Source organism: Mustelus asterias, chromosome 28 (genome assembly GCF_964213995.1).
Source record: "Mustelus asterias chromosome 28, sMusAst1.hap1.1, whole genome shotgun sequence".
In the NCBI taxonomy this organism is placed as follows: Eukaryota; Metazoa; Chordata; class Chondrichthyes; order Carcharhiniformes; family Triakidae; genus Mustelus; species Mustelus asterias.
In genome coordinates, this window is record NC_135828.1 from 19195661 (window position 1) to 19215844 (window position 20184).

The window sequence follows — 20184 nt, forward strand, 5'->3', positions numbered from 1 at the left end:
CTCCGTGCTATCCCCTTAAACCCTGCAAATTTACCATGGTATCTTGGGACACTGTAGCATAGCCAATCCCCCCAACCTGCATATCTTTGGACACTAAGGATCAATTTAGCACGGCCAATCTACCTAACCAGCACATCTTTGGAGTGTGGGGGTAGACCGGAGCACCCAAAGGAAGCCCACGCAGACGTGGGGAGAATGTACAAACTCCACAACAGACAGTCACCCAGAGGTCAGAATCAAACCCGGGTCCCTGGCGCTGTGACGTAGCAGTGCTAACCACTGTGCCACCCAAGGGTTGTCACCCATGTGGAAACATGTTTTCCTTCTGTGCTGTAACCAAATAGCTGATAATTTTGAACATCTGAATTAAATCTCCCCTTGGCCCCAAGGACAATCCAAGCTCCCTAATCATTGCAACTTAACACTCCCATCGATCGGCGCAGCTATGGATTCAAATGGATGTTAGCTTTTGATTTATCCACTTAAACAAAGGTGGGGGAGATTCCAATTCAAACTACCACACACAGGAAATTGAAACAGGGCTAACCAGCGCATTATCGAATCAACTGCAAATAGAACGGAGCAAAGAAAGAACCAGGAAGAACAAGAATGAGAGAACAAGAAGTCTTCTGCATTTGTATAGCACCTTTCACTACCCTGGAAATTTCTGGTGTCCAGCCACTGAGGTTCTTTAGAAGTATAACCATTGCTCCAGTGCAGTATGCAACTTGTGCACAGCAACCTCCCACAAACAGTAATGGTCAGAGAATGTATTTTGGTGCTTTTGGTTGGAAGGTAAGTCATTGGCCAGGACACTTCATCCATTCTTTTTTGAGCTGGTGCTTTGGGATTTTTGACACCCAATGGGAGAGGGAAGGTGAGGCGTCTGTTTCAGATCACGTTGTTAGAAAAATCTGTGACACACAACACTCATTTGTCATCTCCACCAGTTGTTGTACAACACAGCCCTTATATAGAAAAGAAACTTTTGCCAAACACAGGGTACTGACTTGAAGCAGCTACTCATTTGCACAAGTCACATTCCATGGACCCCACCCCCCCGACACTGGCGGCGGAGAGTCTCTTGCACTGTGAGGCATCAGTGCTAAACCCCAACACCGAATGTGCTTAACTCAACAATATCTGTCCGGCTTAATTTTGACGAACTGTCCACATCCAAGTACATACTGCACACCAATATATCATCCTCTTCAAATTCAAAGCCTCTGCTTTAACCAGATGGGGAGTGAGAAGGCAGGAAAACCAACCTATCCCTCCTATACCTCTTCAATACCCCAATGGGAGTGTCAGCCTAAATTTTGTGCTGTAAATCACGGGAATATAATTTGAACCCTATGAACATCTGGATCAAGATCGCTGGCATTGCTGTGCCACATGGCCTCCCAGAAGGGGAAAAAATGAGTAAAATAGGGATACAGGAATACTGGTCCAAACTGGTCTTGTAGACATTAAAATGGAACACCAGTAAAACGGGGAGATGGGAATACTGGTCTGAGCTGTTTTTCCTTCCTGGGAATTTATTCCGGAGCACAATTAACATTTGAAAATGAGCAATGTTCCAACACAGCAAATGTTTCAGGGCAGTGAGGAAACCCATATCAAACAGCCGGCTATTAGCTATTACAAGAAACATCTTTCACAACCTGCGCCTTGCACATCTGGGAGAACTGGGACCCTCGGGAAAAGAGAAAACGGAATAAGTTGAGTGAGAGGTTAAATTCTTTTGCAGATTACAGACTAACAGTCACCGCCAATGGAACCCATTTTTATGTCACCCTGTTGATTTAGATTCCAGGGACCATTAAAGCTGTTATCATAACATCCCTACAGTGCAGAAGGAGGCCATTCAGCCCATCGAGTCTGCACCGACTACAATCCCACCCAGGCCCTATTCCCGTAACTCCACATATTTACCCTGCTAATCCCCTAACACTGGGGTCAATTTAGCAATCCACCTAACCCGCACATCTTTGGACTGTGGGAGGAAACCCATGCAGACACGGGGAGAATGTGCAGACTCCACACAGTGACCCGAGGCTGGAATCGAACCCGGGTCCCTGGCGCTGTGAGGCAGCAGTGCTAACCACTGTGCCGCCCTCGAATTTCAGTACAGGAGCAGTAAACTTGTAAGTCACAGTTCATCTTTAGTTTACAAATTGCCAAACAATTTCTACAGAACAAACGCGAAGGGTGGAATTGTCCTGTCCTGCCACGGGAATCGTAGCAGACGAGGGGGATGTGGGGGAAAACCATTCAAAGGTCCGTTGACCTCGGGCAGGATTTTCTGGTCTTGGGGGCGAGCGTGGCTGGAAAATCCCCACCCCAAGAGTCAACCCGTGGACTCAAAATTACAAAGATGACTTCTACAAGGAGATGGCAGGAGAAAATGTAACGGGAAACAATGAACAAAACACATTATTGTCATTCAAGGGCTTACAAGAGCCACAGGTTAAGAAGAGAAGATAAATTTAATAAAACCCAATAGAAATAAAGCAAATGGCTTTGACACCTTTCAGTAAAGACCATAGATAACCTTATTGATACAACCTTTAATATAGTTACACTTTAATCCTCGGCGACTTAATATTCCTCCAGCCTCAATATGTAAAACGCAAACTGAGTTACACATAAGCAAATTTGGATCCCTTTCTCTAATTTGATACAGCACACAGTTTTCAGTTGTGTCAAGCTCGGATTGTGGAAGTATAATGATATTTATTTTGCGTTAGTTGCTAAATATATATTAGCAAATCAATCTGAGTTTGTGCGTAACGCAATAAGGATCCTGAGGGGGAGAGATAATAAATTCAGTCGCTTATTATATATTGTGACTGCTTTACAATTTGTCAAAATTAGGTGCACTCACTAGATTTAGGCTAATATATCAGCTTAATCACATAAATACATATTTTGCATGTATAAGATTATACTGTTTATTTACTTGCACAGAAAATACAAACTTTTCTGTAGGCTAAAAACTATCAATTTATGCCAGAGGTTTCACTGCAATATCTTCATGTTTGAGTAGAGAAGGATTTGCATTTAGAGAGTCATAGATTTCTACAGTGCAGAAGGAGGCCATTCGGCCCATCGAGTCTACACCGAACACAATCCCACCCAGGCCCTATCCCCACAACCCCATGCATTTACGCAAGCTAGTCCCCCCTGACACTGAGGGGCAATTTAGCATGGCCAATCCACCTAACCTGTGCATCTTTGGACACTACTTTCTCAGAAGACTAAGAAAATTTGGCATGTCAGCTACGACTCTCACCATCTTTTACAGATGCACCATAGAAAGCATTCTTTCTGGTTGTATCACAGCTTGGTATGGCTCCTGCTCTGCCCAAGACCACAAGGAACTACAAAAGGTCGTGAATGTAGCCCAATCCATCATGCAAACCAGCCTCCCATCCATTAACTGTCTATACTTCCCGCTGTCTCGGAAAAGCAGCCAGCATAATTAAGGACCCCATGCACCCCGGACATTCTCTCTTCCACCTTCTTCCTTCGGGAAAAATATATAAAAAGCTGAGATCACATACCAACCGACTCAAGAACAGCTTCTTCCCTGCTGCTGTCAGACTTTTGAATGGACTTACCTTGCATTAAGTTGATCTTTCTCTACACCCTAGCTATGACTGTAACACTACATTCTTCACTCTCTCGTTTCCTTCTCTATGAACGGTATGTTTTGTCTGTAAAGCGCGCAAGAAACGATACTTTTCACTCTATGTTGATACATGTGACAATAGTAAGTCAAATCAAACTAAGGGGCAATTTAGCATAGCCAATCCCCCTAACCTACACATCTTCGGACTGTGGGAAGCACTTCTCTTGATCTCATGATCTCTATTTCCACCCCTGTCACATCGCTCGTCTTAGCTCATCGACTGCTGAAACCCTCGCTACCTTTAGATCTGACTATTCCAACACTCTCCTGCCTGGTATCGCCACAATTTATCTTCCATCAACTGGAGGTCATCCCAACTCCAAACTTGTCCTGGTCCCTCCGCACCAACGCTACCGTTCAGTAATATCTCTACTTTCACAGGAGGCCAAGGAAATTTGGCATGTCCGCTTCATATCTCTCCAGTTTTTACAGATGCACCATAAAAAGCATCCTATCTGGTTGAATCACAGCTTGGTATGGCTACTGCTCTGACCAAGAACACAAGAAACTACAAAGGGTTGTGAATGTAGCCCAATCCATCACGCAAACCAGCCTCCCATCCATTGACACACTCTACACTTCCCGCTACCTCGGAAAAGCAGCTAGCACAATCAAGGACCCCACGCATCCCGGTCTACTCTCTTCCACCTTTTTCCGTTGGCACAGTAAGATGTCTCATGGCACCAGGTTAAAGTCCAACAGGTTTATTTGGAATCACGAGCTTTCAGAGCGCTGCTCCTTCATCAGGTCATAACCTGGTGGTGTGTGACTCCTTACTGTGCCCACCTCAGTCCAACGCTGGCATCTCCACATCATTCTTCCATTGGGAAAAAGATACAAAAGTCTGAGGCCACATACCAACCAACTCAAGAACAGCTTCTTCCCTGCTGCTGTCAGACTTTTGAATGGATCTATCTTATATTAAGCTGATCTTTCTCTACTTCCCTGTAAGTGCAACACTATATTCTGCACCCTCTCCTTTCCTTCTCCCATGTGTACTCTATGAACGGTATGCTTTGTCTGTATGGCGCGCAAGAAACAATACTTTTCATTGTATCCCAATACATGTGACAATAATAAATCAAATCAAGTCCCATTCACCTGTCACCCGTGCTTGCTAACCTGCAATAGGTCCTGGTCAAACAACTTTTGATTTTTAAAATTGCGGTGAACCACTGTAGTTGTCTGTTTATGATATGCCTGGACACGCCCCTGCTGCCTCAATCCGGGGCTCCGCCCTTCTCGGGGTATAAAGGAGCCTGCTCTCCGCCCCTTTTGCCTCAGTTCGGATTAGCTATCGGTTTGGGAGTGCTCCAATTCTTTGTTAATAAAAGTCTGTTGTTTCGCAACAACGAGTCTTTGTGTAATCAATGGTGCATCAAAAATTCTAATTCTTGTTTTCAAATCCCTCCCTGCCTTGCCCCTCTCTATTTCTGTAATCCCCTCGGAGATCACTGCACGCCTCTAACTCTGGCCTCTTGGCCATTTGCTACTGTGTTTGTTTCACCCATTGGTGGCCATACTTTAAGTTGTCCAAGCCTCCAAGCTCTGAAATTCCCTTGCCACCTTGCTTTGCCACTTTAAGACACTGCTCAAAACCTATCTCTTCCTACTCACCACTTCCCTCCCCGACCCTCCTCTTACTGACCATCCTACTCCGAGTGAGGAGATGTGGTGAACCATCGTTGGTTCCCACTAGATAGTACTGAGCCAGGGTCTGGCCAGTACTACAAGTATGTACATATGTTGCTGTTGGGGTTAGGGATGGGTTGTTCTACTTGTTGCTGTTGGGGTTAGGGATGGGTTGTTCTACTTGTTGCTGTTGGGGTTAGGGATGGGTTGTTCTACTTGTTACTGTTGGGGTTAGGGATGGGTTGTTCTACTTGTTGCTGTTGGGGTTAGGGTGGGGTTGTTACACCTTTGTATTGTAGTGTTGTGGTACATCCCAGTCGGGCTCCGCCTCCTGGGAGAGGTATAAAGGTCCCTGCTCTGTCTGGGACCCCTCAGTCTGGGATCGTGTATATAATTAGTAGCTGCCTTGTTACAGCAAATAAAAGCCTTTATTTCCTGAGCATCAAGCCTCGTGTGTGATAACACGCATCAGGAGAGGAGCGGCCAGAGGGAGGAACAGAATGAGGGAGCAAGAGGACTGGAGGATCAGCTGGAATGTTGATTTGACGCCCTACCCAATGGCAGATATTTTAATCAAACTGGCCAGTGAAACTAATGTGAGGAGATGCATTGTTCCTTGACATGAGGCTTAATTTTAATTTTAATTTCGTCAACACGATGGCACAATGGTTAACACTGCTGCCTCACAGCGCCAGGGACCTGGGTTCGATTCCCGGCTCGGGTCACTGTCTGTGTGGAGTTTGCATGTTCTCCCCGTGCCTGCGTGGGTTTCCTCCGGGTGCTCCGGTTTCCTCCCACAGTCCAAAGATGGGATTGGCCAAGCTAAATTGCCCGGTAGTGTCAGGGGGACTAGCTAGGGTAAACGTGTGGAGTTACGGGGATAAGGCTTAGGTGGGATTGTGGTCAGTGCATGCTCAATGGGCCGAATGGCCTTCTTTTGCCCTGTGGGAAGGGTGTAGGATCAGCCTTCTGTGGCTTTCCCACACTAACCCCATTAAAAAATTTAATTCAGGTGGCAGGGGTCTTGATGGCCGTCGAGAGGCCCGTGTCCCCTCATTTGAGGAAGGTTCACAGTAATAAGGGCCAATCAGGGACCCTCTCATGTACACCACTATGGATTAAAGGTGAATAAGAATCAAGAGGTAGGCTTAATAACTGGAAGTTCTTCATTTAAATTCGGAACAGATTCACAGTCAGGTCTCCGACTGCCCAACAGGGTCCCACACTGGACGAAGCTATTTGCCCAGGGGTCACCTGACCCGCACTCTTAAAGCGGCAGTCCATCACCCCAAACCCTAACGTACAAAATATACACAGAGATCACAGACCCTTAGGGGTGGAAATCTGGCACTGACCCCCACCCACCAATCCCCTGAGAGCTATGGCCAGAGGCCAGCAGCACCCCACTTCATGCAGCGCCACTGGGCATGGTGGTAGCAGCTGGCAGTGCACCCACCAGAGGTCCAAAGCCAGCGAGGGAGCCAGGCCTCAGGTGGATGAGGATAGATGCGGGGGCGGAGGTCACACAGGCTGGGGCAGGGGAGTGCGCGATTGGAAACAAGAGCAGGTTGGCAGCTGTGCCCTCCCTCGGTGCCAAGCCCCTTGATCAGGCAACGAGAGAGATACTCCTACCACCATGCACCTGCCCCACACCCTCCCCCAACTGCAAGCAAACTCGAGAAGGTTTCAGCTTTCAAGCTCCCCATGTGGCAAACGCCCAGTTGAATGCCAGAGCAATAGGATCTGGCCCTTAAACTAGCATTATCTTCCCAGCAACGGGACATAACTGGCATCATGGCAAGATGGCCAATCAAGGAACTTTCTGCCTCGAAGATGAACAGGGCTGAGGCGGGAAGGCACCGAGGTCCCACCCGACACCCTCCCACCAGATCATATTGACCCTCCCCCATCTCCAAACTCACCTGGCAGGTGGGCATTAAATTCCACCCTGGATCAATTTGCTTCCCTTGGGTGAAGATAGTAGATATAACACAGCAATGGGGCAAAACCTAAAGAATCCTATGTTACATAGAATGGCACAGTGGTTCGCACTGCTGCCTCACAGCGCCAGAGACCCAGGTTCGATTCCTGGCTTGGGTCACGGTCTGTGTGGAGTTTGCATGTTCTCCCCGTGTCTGCGTGGGTTTCCTCCGGGTGCTCCGGTTTCCTCCCACAGACCAAAAGACATGCTGGTTAGGTGCATTGGCCGTGCTAAATTCTCCCTCAGTGTACCCGAACAGGCACCAGAGTGTAGCGACTTGGAGATTTTCACAGTAACTTCATTGCAGTGTTAATGTAAGCCTACTTGTAAGAATAATAAATAAACTTAACTTAAACTTACAAGTTGCAGTTTCCATTAACTGGATTTTCTGCTGACCCCATTAAAAAATTAATAATTCTAAGCCTAAATAGGTAAAGGATTCACACTCAAATACAGCATGCATTGTGGCACTAAATGGAATTCCAGTTTCCATTTCTTGCCACATGGCTGCAGAGGTTCACTGAAGCAGTGAGAAGCATTCTCTATTCCCTATCCATTCCCACCCAAGTGAAGGCAGCCGTTAGGATAACGAGAAGGTACCTGAAGGAGGTCGAGTTTCAGCGTTAATTCTGTCTGGGTCGCTGAGCACAATACTCCAATGACCACCCGCATGTACTCCTCCGCATTCACAATGAACAGCTGCTCCAAGATGGTCAGAGCGTGACTGCGGTAGAACGTGTCATCCAGAAAGATCTTGACGTAGGGAGTCATCCCGTATTCTCGAAGAATCACTAAACGGAAAGGGGAAAGGTCAGTCATGCCCGCACTGTGAGCTTTGGCGAAGGTCAGACAATGGAGGGTGATGTTACGAGCGATATAGTTGCACTGGTTGGTAGAAGTCAATTAACTGCATAGAGGGAGCAGATATTAGAATCATAGAAAATCTCGCAGTGCAGAATGAGGCCATTCTGCCCATCGACAACAATCCTACCGGGCCCTATCCCCGTAACCCCACGTATTTACCCTGCTCGTCCCACTAAGGGGCAATTTAGCATAGACAATCCACGTAATCTACACATCTTTGGACACTAAGGGGCAATGTACCGTGCCCAATCTACCTAACCTTCACGTCTTTGAACACTAAAGGAGAATTTAGCATGGCCAATCCCTCTAATCTACGCATCCCGGTACACTAAGGGGCAATTTAGCATAACCAATCTACCTAACCCGCACATCTTTGGACTATTGCCTGGGTGAGAGACTAACAGAGAGCCTGGAAGGAGAATCAACATTATTTCAGGAACAGATCAATTCCATTATCTCCTGTGGGTAGTATATAATCCATAGCTTTACCTCCAGGGACCTTTATTCCCTAACAGTCCTGAACATGGGACGATAGGACAACTTTCTTGTCTTGAGAGGCAATTAGAGAAAAGTAACTTATAGTAGTTATAGAACCGATGTCAGGGGTAGGTTCTTTACCCAGAGGGTGGTGAGGGATTGGAATGCCCTGCCAGCATCAGTAGTAAATGCGCCTAGTTTGGGGGCGTTTAAGAGATCCGTAGATAGGTTCATGGACGAAAAGAAATTGGTTTAGGTTGGAGGGTCACAGTTTTTTTTTTTTAACTGGTCGGTGCAACATCGTGGGCCGAAGGGCCTGTTCTGCGCTGTAATGTTCTATGTTCTATGTTCTATGTTCTCACAATCCCAAGTCTAGTTTTTCTCTGAAAGGCTACAGCTGTACATCATGTCAGAAGAATGTTAGGATAATTCAGTGCTTCTGTTTTTTGATGCTAGTCTAGGAATTGCATCCATTCCCCTCACCACTGGACTTGTTTCTGCTCCAGATGACTTTAATGTTGCCTCTATAATCGATTGCAGAAACTTTTATCGGACTGTTTATTTTTGTTGTATCTTTGTGTACCTGTTTTAAGCTTTAAAGTTTATTCAAGTAAGTTTACATTAACACTGCAATGAAGTTACAGTGAAAATCCCCCAGTTGCCACACTCCGGTGCCTGTTCGGGTACACTGAGGGAGAATTTAGCACGGCCAATGCACCTAACCAGCACGTCTTTCAGACTGTAGGAGGAAACACACCCAGACCCGGGGAGAACATGCAAACTCCACACAGACAGTGACCCAAGGCCAGGAATCGAACCCGGGTCCCTGGTGCTGTGAAGCAGCAGTGGTAACCACTGTGACGCCCACGCTCAATGCTGAGTTCGGAGGACTGTAACCTGCCTAAGCGGAAGAGAGGATTTATTTTTTTAATTAGTGTCACAAGTAGGCTTACATTAACACTGCGATGAAGTTACTGTGAAAATCCCCACGCAGACACGGGGAGAATGTGCAGACTCCACACAGACAGTGACCCAAGCCGGGAATCGAACCCAGGTCCCTAGCACTGTGAGGCTGCAGTGTTGACCATTGTGCCACCGTGCAGCCCAATGAGTAGTAAGAGATTAGAAAGCGTAGATGTACAAAGGGACCTGGATGATCTTGTCAATAAGTCCCCCACAGGGACTTATATACCACGACACCACTGCCTTCTCCATAGTCTTGCCCCTTCCTATCTCTGTAACCTCCTCCAGCTCTACAGCCCATCAAAGATTGTTGTTTTCCTCCAGTTTTGACCATTTGTGCATTCCCAATCCAAATAGCTCCCTCTTTGGTGGCAATGCCATTAGCCTCCTCAGCTCTGGAATACCCTCCCTAAACCCCTCCTCCTCTCTACCGTGCTCTCCTCTATTGAGTTGCTCCTTAAAACCTCCATCGGTGATCTTTTGCCTATTTTATTATCTCCTTATCTTGCTGTCAAACTTTGTTTGGTACTTGCTTCTACTGGAGTCTTCAAGAAAATCCTTACCTGGTCTGGCCTACATGTGACTCCAGAGCCACAGCAATGTGGTTGACTCTGAAGTGGCCCAGCAAGCCACTCAGGCCAAGGGCAATTAGAGATGGGAAATAAATGAACGAATAAAAAATAAAAATGACAAATCAAGTATAAGAATTATAAATTGACCAAACAAGGGTTCATGTAGGCTCGCAAGAACACAAGTGTTGGATTAACCAGACTTGAGCCAGTTTTCAATAAACTCAATGACCAAATGGTCTCCTTCCGGTTGTAATGTTTCTATAATTAATGTAGGTAATAGCAGGATATGAAATGGAAGTGTTAAGTGTTGAATTCTGGGTGTTAAAACCTGCACGACGTGCTCAACAGAAAGGGCTGGTATTCCGGTAAGGAGCACTGACACAGACAATGTCACATCAACTCTTTGTATCTCACCAATGTTCTTCACAGAGCCTTGAAGCATGATAGCCACGACTTGTAACATCAGACACGAGGCTTCTCTCCGATGCTCCTGTTCGTTGGAAGGTACGTTTTTTCCTGCAGGAAATACAAAGTGGAGGGAAATAACCATGTCCAAACACAAATCCGTGGATGTTTAACGAAAATTGACAAATTATGGGTGACACAGTGGTTAGCATTGTTGCCTCATAGTGCCAGGGACCCAGGTTAATTCTGGCCTCGGGTGACTGTCTATGTGGAGTTTGCGCATTCTCCCCATGTCTGTGTGGGTTTCCTCCGGGTGCTCCAGTTTCCTCCCACAGTCCAAAAGATATGCTGGTTAGGTTGATTGGCAATACTAAATTGCCCTTTAGTGGCAGGGAGACTAGTGGGTAGAATACTTTGGGTTATGGGGATAGGGCCTGGGTGGGATTGTTGTCGGTGCAGGCTCGATGGGTCGAATGGCCTCCTCCTGCACTGTAGGGATTCTATGATTCTATGATGATGAAATGCAATATAGTGCTGATTAATCCACCAAACCAATTTTGGTTGCATGCACTTGTACAGGGCATTGGTGAGACCACATCTGGAGTATAGTGCACAGTATTGGTCTCCTTAGTTAAGGAAGGATGTAAATGTGTCAGAAGCAGTTTAGAGAAAGTTTACTAGACTAATCCCAGGAATGGGCCGGTTCTCTTATGAGGAAAGGTCGGAGAGGTTAGGTTTGTATCCACGAGAGTTCAGAAGGTGACTTGATTGAAACATGAAAGATCCTGAGGGGTATTGACAGGGTAGATGTGGAGAGGATGTTTCCTCTTGTCACAGAATCTAGAACTAGGGGTCACTGATTAAAAATAAGGGGTCCTTCATTTATGGGCGACATGCTGGCACGGTGGTTAGCACTGCTGCCTCACAGCGCCAGGGACCCGGGTTCAATTCTGGCCTGGGGTCACTGTCTGTGTGGAGTTTGCACGTCCTCCCCGTGTCTGCATGGGTTTCCTCCGGGTGCTCCGGTTTCCTCCCACACTCCAAAGATATGCAGATTAGGTTGACTGGCCATTGCTAAATTGCCCCTTGGTGTCAGGGGGATTAGCAGGGTTACGGGGACGGGGCATGGGTGGGATTGTAGGTTCAGTGGACTGAATGGCCTCCTTCTGTACTGTGGAGATTCTATGATTCTAAGACGACAGAGATGAGGAGATTTTTTTTCTCTCAGAGGGTCTTGAGTCTAGAACATAGAATAGAACATAGAATATAGAAAAGCTACAGCACAAACAGGCCCTTCAGCCCACAAGTTGCGCCGAACAATTTCCTTACCTTCTAGGCTCATCTATAACCCTCTATCTTACTAACCTCCATGAACCTATCCAAAAGTCTCTTAAAAGACTCAATCGAATCCGCTTCCACTACCACTACCGGCAGCCGATTCCATGCACCCACCACCCTCTGAGTGAAAATCTTACCCCTAACATCTCCTCTGTACCTACTCCCCAGCACCCTAAACCTGTGTCCTCTCGTGACAACCATTTCAGCCCCGGGAAAAAGCCTCTGAGAATCCATTCTATCAATACCTCTCAACATCTTATACACCTCTATCAGGTCACCTCTCATCCTTCGCCTCTCCAAGGAGAATAGACCTAGCTCTCTCAACCTATCCTCATAAGGTATACCACTTAATCCCAGCAACATCCTCGTAAATCTTCTTTGCACCCGTTCTATGGCTTCCACATCCTTTCTGTAATGAGTCGACCAGAACTGGGCACAGTACTCCAGGTGGGGTCTGACCAGGGTCCTGTACAACTGCAGCATTATCTCCCGATTTCTAAACTCAATTCCTCTATTGATGAAGGCCAGTATTCCATACACCTTCTTAACCACAGCCTCTACCTGCGACGCCGCTTTGAGCGTCCTATGAACCCGGACCCCAAGATCCCTCTGTTCTTCCACACTGCCAAGCGTCTTACCCTTAATATTATATTCTTCCACCCTATACGACCTGCCAAAATGAACCACCACACACTTATCTGGGTTGAAGTCCATCTGCCACTTCTCCGCCCAGTCTTGCATCTTATCTATGTCTCGTTGCAACTGCTGACATCCCTCTACACTATCCACAACACCTCCAACCTTTGTGTCATCAGCAAACTTGCCAACCCATCCTTCCACTTCCTCATCCAGGTCATTTATAAAAATCACAAAGAGCAAGGGTCCCAGAACAGATCCCTGGGGCACCCCACTGGTGACCGACCTACACTCTGAAAAAGACCCATCTACAACTTCTGTGGGCAAGCCAGTTCTGAATCCACAAAGCAACGTCCCCTTGTATCCCATGCCCCTTCACTTTCTCCATAAGCCTTGCATGGAGCACCTTATCAAACGCCTTACTGAAATCCATATAAACCACATCTACCGCTCTTCTAAGTGTCTAGTCACATCTTCAAAAAACTCAAGCAGGCTTGTAAGGCATGATCTGCCTCGGACAGTCTCTGGAACTCTCTTCTTCAAAAGGCGATGGAAGCAGAGACTTGGAATATTTTTAAGGTAGAGCTGGATAGATTCTTGATTAGCAAGGGGGTGAAAGGTTATTGGGAGTACGGGGAATGCGAGGTTGAGGTTACAATCAGATCAGCCATGATCATATTGAATTGGGGGGGGGGGTACGCTCGAGGGGCCGAGTGGCCTACCCCTGCTACTAATTCGTACATTCATTCCTGGTGTCATCACTTGACCTCATGCCCAGCACTCTCATACCTGCCACTGGCATCTAATACTACCTTCCCAATGGGAAAGCCCATTGGATTTCAGTCAACACAACACTTATTCATTGTGGGTGTTTTTATAACTAAAAATGAAAACATTGAAAAGAAAGTTTAATGTGAAGATTATTTTTTCAATGCACTCCCAATATTTTTCCCAGGTTCCTCGCTGCTGTGTCCGGAGATTAATCTTCGATTCTTGGCCAATTCAGGAGGATTGGGAACTCACCCATTAAATATGGTGATTTCTCTGCTAAGAATTGGAAGGGTAAATTCAGCCAGAGTGAAATCCTGTAACTGAGCCTTCACAGAATCTCTTCAATGCAGAAGGAGGCCATCGAGTCTGCACCGACTCTCCAACAGAGCATCTTGTCCGGACCCACCCCTTCTCCAACCCCCGTAACTTCACGCATTTACTCCCTAATCCCCCCCGACTAACCAACACATCTTGTGAAAGGGACAATTTATCATCGATTCATAGATCCCTACAGTGCTGAAGGAGACCATTCAGCCCATCGAGTCTGCACGACTCTCTGACAGGCCCTCCTCCCCGCCCTATCCCCATAACCCCATATTAACCCGCTAATCCCCCTGAGCTAAACATCTTGGGACACCAAGAGGCAATTTAGCATGGCCAATCCACCCAACCTGCACATCTTGGGACACCAAGAGGCAATTTAGCATGGCTAATCCATCTAACTCGCACATGTTGGGACACTAAGGGGCAACTTAGCATGGCCAATCCACCCAACCTGAACATCTTTGGAGTGTGGGAGGAAACCGGAGCACACGAGGGAAACCCACACAGACACGGGAAGAACATGCAAACTCCACACAGACGTCACCCAAGATCAGGATTGAACCCGTGTCCCTGGTGCTGTGAGGCAACAGTGCTAACCACAGCGCCACCATGCCGTCCTGTTGGGTGCGTGACGGAGATGGGGCTATATTACCACGGGCTCCGGTTTTCCAACATATACTCATGACCAAGGAGGGCAGCACTTAAAGTTAGCTCTGCAGTGCCTTGGAACAGCAAAAGAAAAGCCTGGGGGCACAGTGGGGTCAAAGAGACACAATCCTTTTAACGCAAACCAATCAATAATTCAAAACTAATGAAGAGGAGAAGTGAATGTTGGAAACTGAACGCAGAATCAACTCTTTCAAAATTAATAAGATGGAATGATCAGGCTTTGAGGAAGTGTTCTTCTTACTGCTTGATATTACTTTATTGCCAGCAATCCAACGCGCCCAGGCAAATCGATTTTCTAATTGCCATCGCTAAGCACTGAGATCTACAAGTCAGAGAAATAGTTCTCTGCTCGCCATACCTGCTTTCTTCAGCAGTTTCGCATTCCTCTGGAGCTGTGTGAGGAGCATCTCAAGGAGCCTGGTTTCTCTGAACACCACGGTGAGCAGTGGGTCGTACTTGGCAATGTCCAGCACGCACTCCAGGGCCAGCAGGGCGCAGGCCGGAGACAGGCTCTCCCGGATGATGGCCTGCACCCTCGAAAAGACCTCGTGGGGGATGTAAGCCAAGTCGAGGACGACATAGCGCAGCATCTGAAAGTACTGGACCTGCACGGGCCGCGACTTGAGGTATATCACCTCGGTGAACTGGAAGAGTGCCTGTTGCGTCCATTCCAACAGGAAGAAGTTGGCTTTGTCCCAGCTCCAGATCTTCCTGATGCCGCTCAGGATAATGGACGAGAGGCAGGAGCAATTAGCTTTTAAGAAGACGAGTTGCAAGACTTTGAAAGCCTGGAGGTTCTTCACGGTTGTTTCTTGATGAGGAAACAAAAAAAATGTCAGCAACTTGGAGCGAAGTCAGATGCGCACAATAAACCAATAATTGTTTAAATTATTCATTTTTTTTGTTCTTCTTTCATGGGATTGGGCGTCACTAGCAAGGCCAGCATTTGTTACCCATCCCTAAGTGGCAGTAACCACATTGCTGTGGGTCTGGAGTCACATGTAGGCCAGACCATAGAATCCCTACAGTGCAAAGGAGGCCATTCGGCCCATCAAGTCTGCACTGACCACAATCCCACCCAGGCCCTATCCCCATAACCCCATGAATTTACCCTAGCCAGTCTCCCTGACACTAAGGGGCAATTTAGGTCAGGCAAGGTCATCAGATTTCCTTCCCGAAAGGGGCATTAGTGAACCAGTTGGGTTTTTGAGGGGACTTTCATAGTAACTTCATTGCAGTGTTAATGTAAGCCTTACTTGTGACTAATAAATAAACTTTTTTTACAACAATTGACAATGGTCATCATTTGACTTTTAATTCCATGCACTCTGAATCCTGATGCTAGGGAGTCTTAGATATTCCCTGCAAGGTGAATTAATACTCCCAGGGCCTGGATTCTGGGAATGCGGGTTCAAATCCCATCACAGCAGCTCATGGAGTTTAAATTTGATTAATTAATAAACCTGGAATTGAAAGCCAGTAATGGGGACAATGAGACTGTAAAACACCTCCAAAGCTTCCACGTCCTTCTGGTAGTGCGGCGACCAGAACTGCACACAATACTCCAAATGCGGCCTAACAACAGTTTGTTGCTTGCATTGCAAATAAAATTTTGTTTTAAAACATTTCTGCCAAATTAAGATTCCAATTTCCAATGAGCTGCCAAGATGTTGCAAAGTCTGGCCATATAAAACCTTGGTTCGGCCGCATTTGGAGTATTGCGTGCAGTTCTAGTCACACAACTAACAGAAGGATGTGGAAACTTTGGAGAAAGTGCAAAGAAAGTTCACCAGGATGTTGCCTGGGGGTCCTGAGGGTATTGGCTATGAGGAGAGGTTGGATAAACTAGGATTGTTTTCACTGGAAAGGCAGAGGCTGAGGGGAGACCCGATAGAGGTCTACAGAATTATTAGAGGCATTGACAGGGTGGATAGTCAGAGGCTTTTTCCCCAGGGTGGAAGTGTCAATTACAAGGGGGCACAGGTTCAAGGTGAGAGGGGGAAAGTTTAAGGGAGATTTGCGGGGGACGTTTTTCACACAGAGAGTGGTGGGTGCCTGGAACGCGCTGCCAGAGGAGGTGGTGGAAGCAGGCACATTGGCAACATTTAAGAGGCATCTGGATGGGTCCATGAATAGGGAGGGAATAGAGGGATACGGACCGAGTAAGGGCAGAAGGTTTTATTTTCGTTTAGTTAGGGCATCATGATCAGCATGGGCTTGGTGGGCCGAAGGGCCTGTTCCTGTGCTGTACTTCTCTTTGTTCTTTTCCAAAGGTACATTTCCTATTCTGTGGAGATGAAATTGCACTTTTAATGAAAGATGGGATGGTGCTTCTCCTCCAAAGCAAAACCATAAGTTCAGAAATCGTGTTTCTAAACCATGGGGACAATTTTAATGGGATCTGGCAGGATGCAAGCAGGCAGCGAGTCCCTGCCCGGGAGACTCAACTTTGAAGCTCATTAAAATACTCCGAAACGGACTCCCGCCCCAAACCGGCAGGAGTGACATCAATGGGTTTGGGAATGGAAGGTTGCAGTTCAAAGGTCGCCGGAGACTCAAGGAAGTGGTAACTGTCAATGTAGGCTATGATCTCATTGAATGGAGGAGCAGGTTCGAGGGCCGAATGGCCTACATTCTGGCCGCACATAGAATCCCTACAGTGCAGGAGGCCGCCATTCGGCCCATTGAGTCTGCACTGACCACAATCCCACCCATCCACTATCCCCTTAGCCCCACGTATTTACCCTGCGAGCCCCCCCTGATACTGTGGGGAAATTTATTAGGGCCAATCAACCTAACCCGCACATCTTTCGAGTGTGGGAGAAAACCGGAGCACCCGGAGGAAACCCACGCAGACACGGGGAGAATGTACAAACTCCACACAGACAGTGACCCGAGACTGGAATTGAACCCGGGTCCCTGGCGCTGTGAGGCAGCAGTGCTAACCACTGTGCCACCCACAACTTATGGTCTCATGGACGGGAGGGGAATCGGGAACACTGACACTGAGGACAGGAGTGGCGGCCCCAGGGGTAAGGGAGCCTCAAGACTTCCTCCCGGGACAGGGATTAGCAGAAGCACTAGAATTCCACAGCAAAACTACTTTTCCCCAAAGACACCTTGCCCATTTCCGCCCACTCCCTGGGCTCCCGCCACGTTTGGCATTTCGGTTTGGCTCCACAGAGGTTCACAAGTTGAAGTACTTGCCCCCTGCCCCATTGGCGTAATTGGATTGCAATTGAAGACTTAAAGTAGGTTCCCGGCTGCTCATAGCTGGAGCCTTGGCCCAGTTCATAGTTAGTAAATACAAAATGGCGGCAGGCCAGGTCTAGGTGCTCACAAATTGTCGAGTGGAGGCAAATGATCTTAAACTTGCCCGTGTCCCATTCCCACTTGGCATTGGGGGTTAAACTCGACTGCCCCTGGGTTCCTTCAATTCCTAATCAAAGACAAACACAGATCTTCCAGTATTCTTCTTATTGAAGTAGGGAACTCCTCCTTCCCCTCCATTCTTCCCCCCCCCCCCCCCCCCCCACACACACACACACCACCACCACCCGGCCTCCCTTTTTAACAGGGAGGTAAATTAGTTATGACAGTTTGTACTTGGAGAAAGGCGCACTCTTCTCATTGTTCACGTTATTATTCAGTGGTGACACTGAGTAACGACTTGTTTCTCCTGACAGAATGTAGTCCTTTCCCACAGGGTAGGGGGGAGTTCAACACTAGAGGGCACAGGTTCAAAGGTGAGAGGGGAAAGATTTAAAAGGAACCTGAGGGGCAACTTTTTCACACAGAGGGTGGTGCGTGAATGGAATGAGCTGCCAGAGGAGGTGGTAGAGGTGGGTACAATTACAACATTTAAAAAACATTTGGACAGGTACATGGATGGGAAAGGTTTAGAGGGATATGGGCCCAAACGCAGGCAAATGGGACTGGTTCAGTTTAGGAAACCTGGTCGACATGGATGAGTTGGGCCAAATGGCCTATTTCTGTGCTGTATATCTCTCTGACTCCTTTATTAACAACCTGGAGACTCTACAGAGTGTCAACACTTGCAGAGAGAGCTCAGCTGAATCTCAGAGCGCATCAAGCGGATACAAAGATTCCCTACAGTCCATTCTGCACCACCCTGCATTCTGCATCGAGTCTGCACCGACTCTCTGAATGTGCATCTTGCCCAGGCCCATCCCGTACCCTATCCCTGTAACCCCCCCCCAAACCTACACATCTTTGGACACTAAGGGGAAATTTAGCATGACCAATCCACCTAACCTACACAGCTTTGGACTGTGGGAGGAAACCAGAGCACCCGGAGGAAACCCACGCAGACATGGGGAGAATGTGCAAACTCCACACAGACAGTGGGCCGAGGCTGGAATCGAACCCGAGTCCCTGGCACTGTGAGGCAGCAGTGCTGACCACTGCACCACCGTGCCTGCAGAGATGGATGTTAAAAGTCAAATATCGGGGTCGTGAAAGTTTCAAGTAATTGGGGAGACTGTGGAGAATTGTCAATGGGCCACCACTCCAGAAGCCACAGCTCATATCCTGGGGACAGATTGAATCCCACCACAGCAACTCATGGACTTTCAATTCGATTAACAAATCTGGAAATATAAAGCTGGCCTCAGTAATGGTGATCACTGATTGTCACAAAAACCCGTCTGGTTCACTAATGTCCTTTAGGGAAGGAAATCCGCCATCCTTACCCGGGCAACTGGGTAACTGCCACATTCCTCAGATAGCTCCTTTACAATCTGCACCTGCATCCCTGCCATTCACACATTCTGATCACTTAATGGACACATTCAGCACTTTCTCAGCCTTCTTCATCACCATTTACATTTCCTTTGTTCAATTACAGTCCCCCGTCCGCCCCCCACCCTCATAGTATGAATCTCATCTGATTTTCTTTTCTCTTAGATCTGACAAATGCCCGTCTACATCAACGGGGACGAAGTAGAAATGGTCGAGAGCTTCACATTTTTAAGTGTCCAGATCACCAACAACCTGTCCTGGTTTCCCCCATGCCGACACTATAGTTAAGAAAGCCCACCAACGCCTCTACTTTCTCAGAAGACTAAGGAAATTTGGCACGTCCACTACGACTCTCACCAACTTTTACAGATGCACCATAGAAAGCATTCTTTCTGGTTGTATCACAGCTTGGTATGGCTCCTGCTCTGTCCAAGGCCGCAGGAAACTACAAAAGGTCCTGAACGAAGCCCAGTCTATCACTCAAACCAGCCTCCCATCCATTGACTCTGTCTCCACTTCCCGCTGCCTCGGAAAAGCAGCCAGCATAATCAAGGATCTCACGCACCCCGGACGTACTCTCTTCCACCTTCTTCCATTGGGAAAAAGATACAAAAGTCTGAGGACACATACCAACTGACTCAAGAATAGCTTCTTCCCTGCTGCCATCAGACTTTTGAATGGACCTACCTTATATTAAGTGGATCGTTAGCTTTGACTCTAACACTACATTTTTCACTCTCTCGTTTCCTTCTCTATGAACGGTATGCTTTGTCTGTGTAGCGCACAAGAAATAATACTTTTCCATAAGACATAGGAGCAGAATTAGGCCACTCGGCCCATCAAATCTGCTCCGCCATTCAATCATGGCTGACATTTTTCTCATCCCCATTCTCCTGCCTTCTCCCCATAACCCCTGATCCCCTTATTAATCAAGAACCTATCTATCTCTGTCTTAAAGACACTCAATGACCTGGCCTCCACAGCCTTCTGCGGCAAAGAGTTCCAAAGATTTAGCACTCTCTGGCTGAAGAAATTCCTCCTCATCTCTTTTTTAAAGGATCGTCCCTTTAGCCTGAGGTTGTGCCCTCTGGTTCTCG

General features: G+C 47.3%; 1 protein-coding gene across 1 annotated transcript in view; it reads right to left on the reverse strand.

Annotated features, from left to right (window-relative positions):
• Positions 1-20184, reverse strand: part of wdfy4 (WDFY family member 4) — a 245621-nt gene that overhangs the window by 196630 nt on the left and 28807 nt on the right. The window contains exons 9-11 of the mRNA XM_078199280.1: positions 14685-15137; positions 10598-10699; positions 7908-8098 (exon numbers count right to left, since the gene is read on the reverse strand). Coding sequence (XP_078055406.1) covers positions 7908-8098; positions 10598-10699; positions 14685-15137 — 746 coding nt within the window. The remainder of the gene's footprint in view (positions 1-7907; positions 8099-10597; positions 10700-14684; positions 15138-20184) is intronic.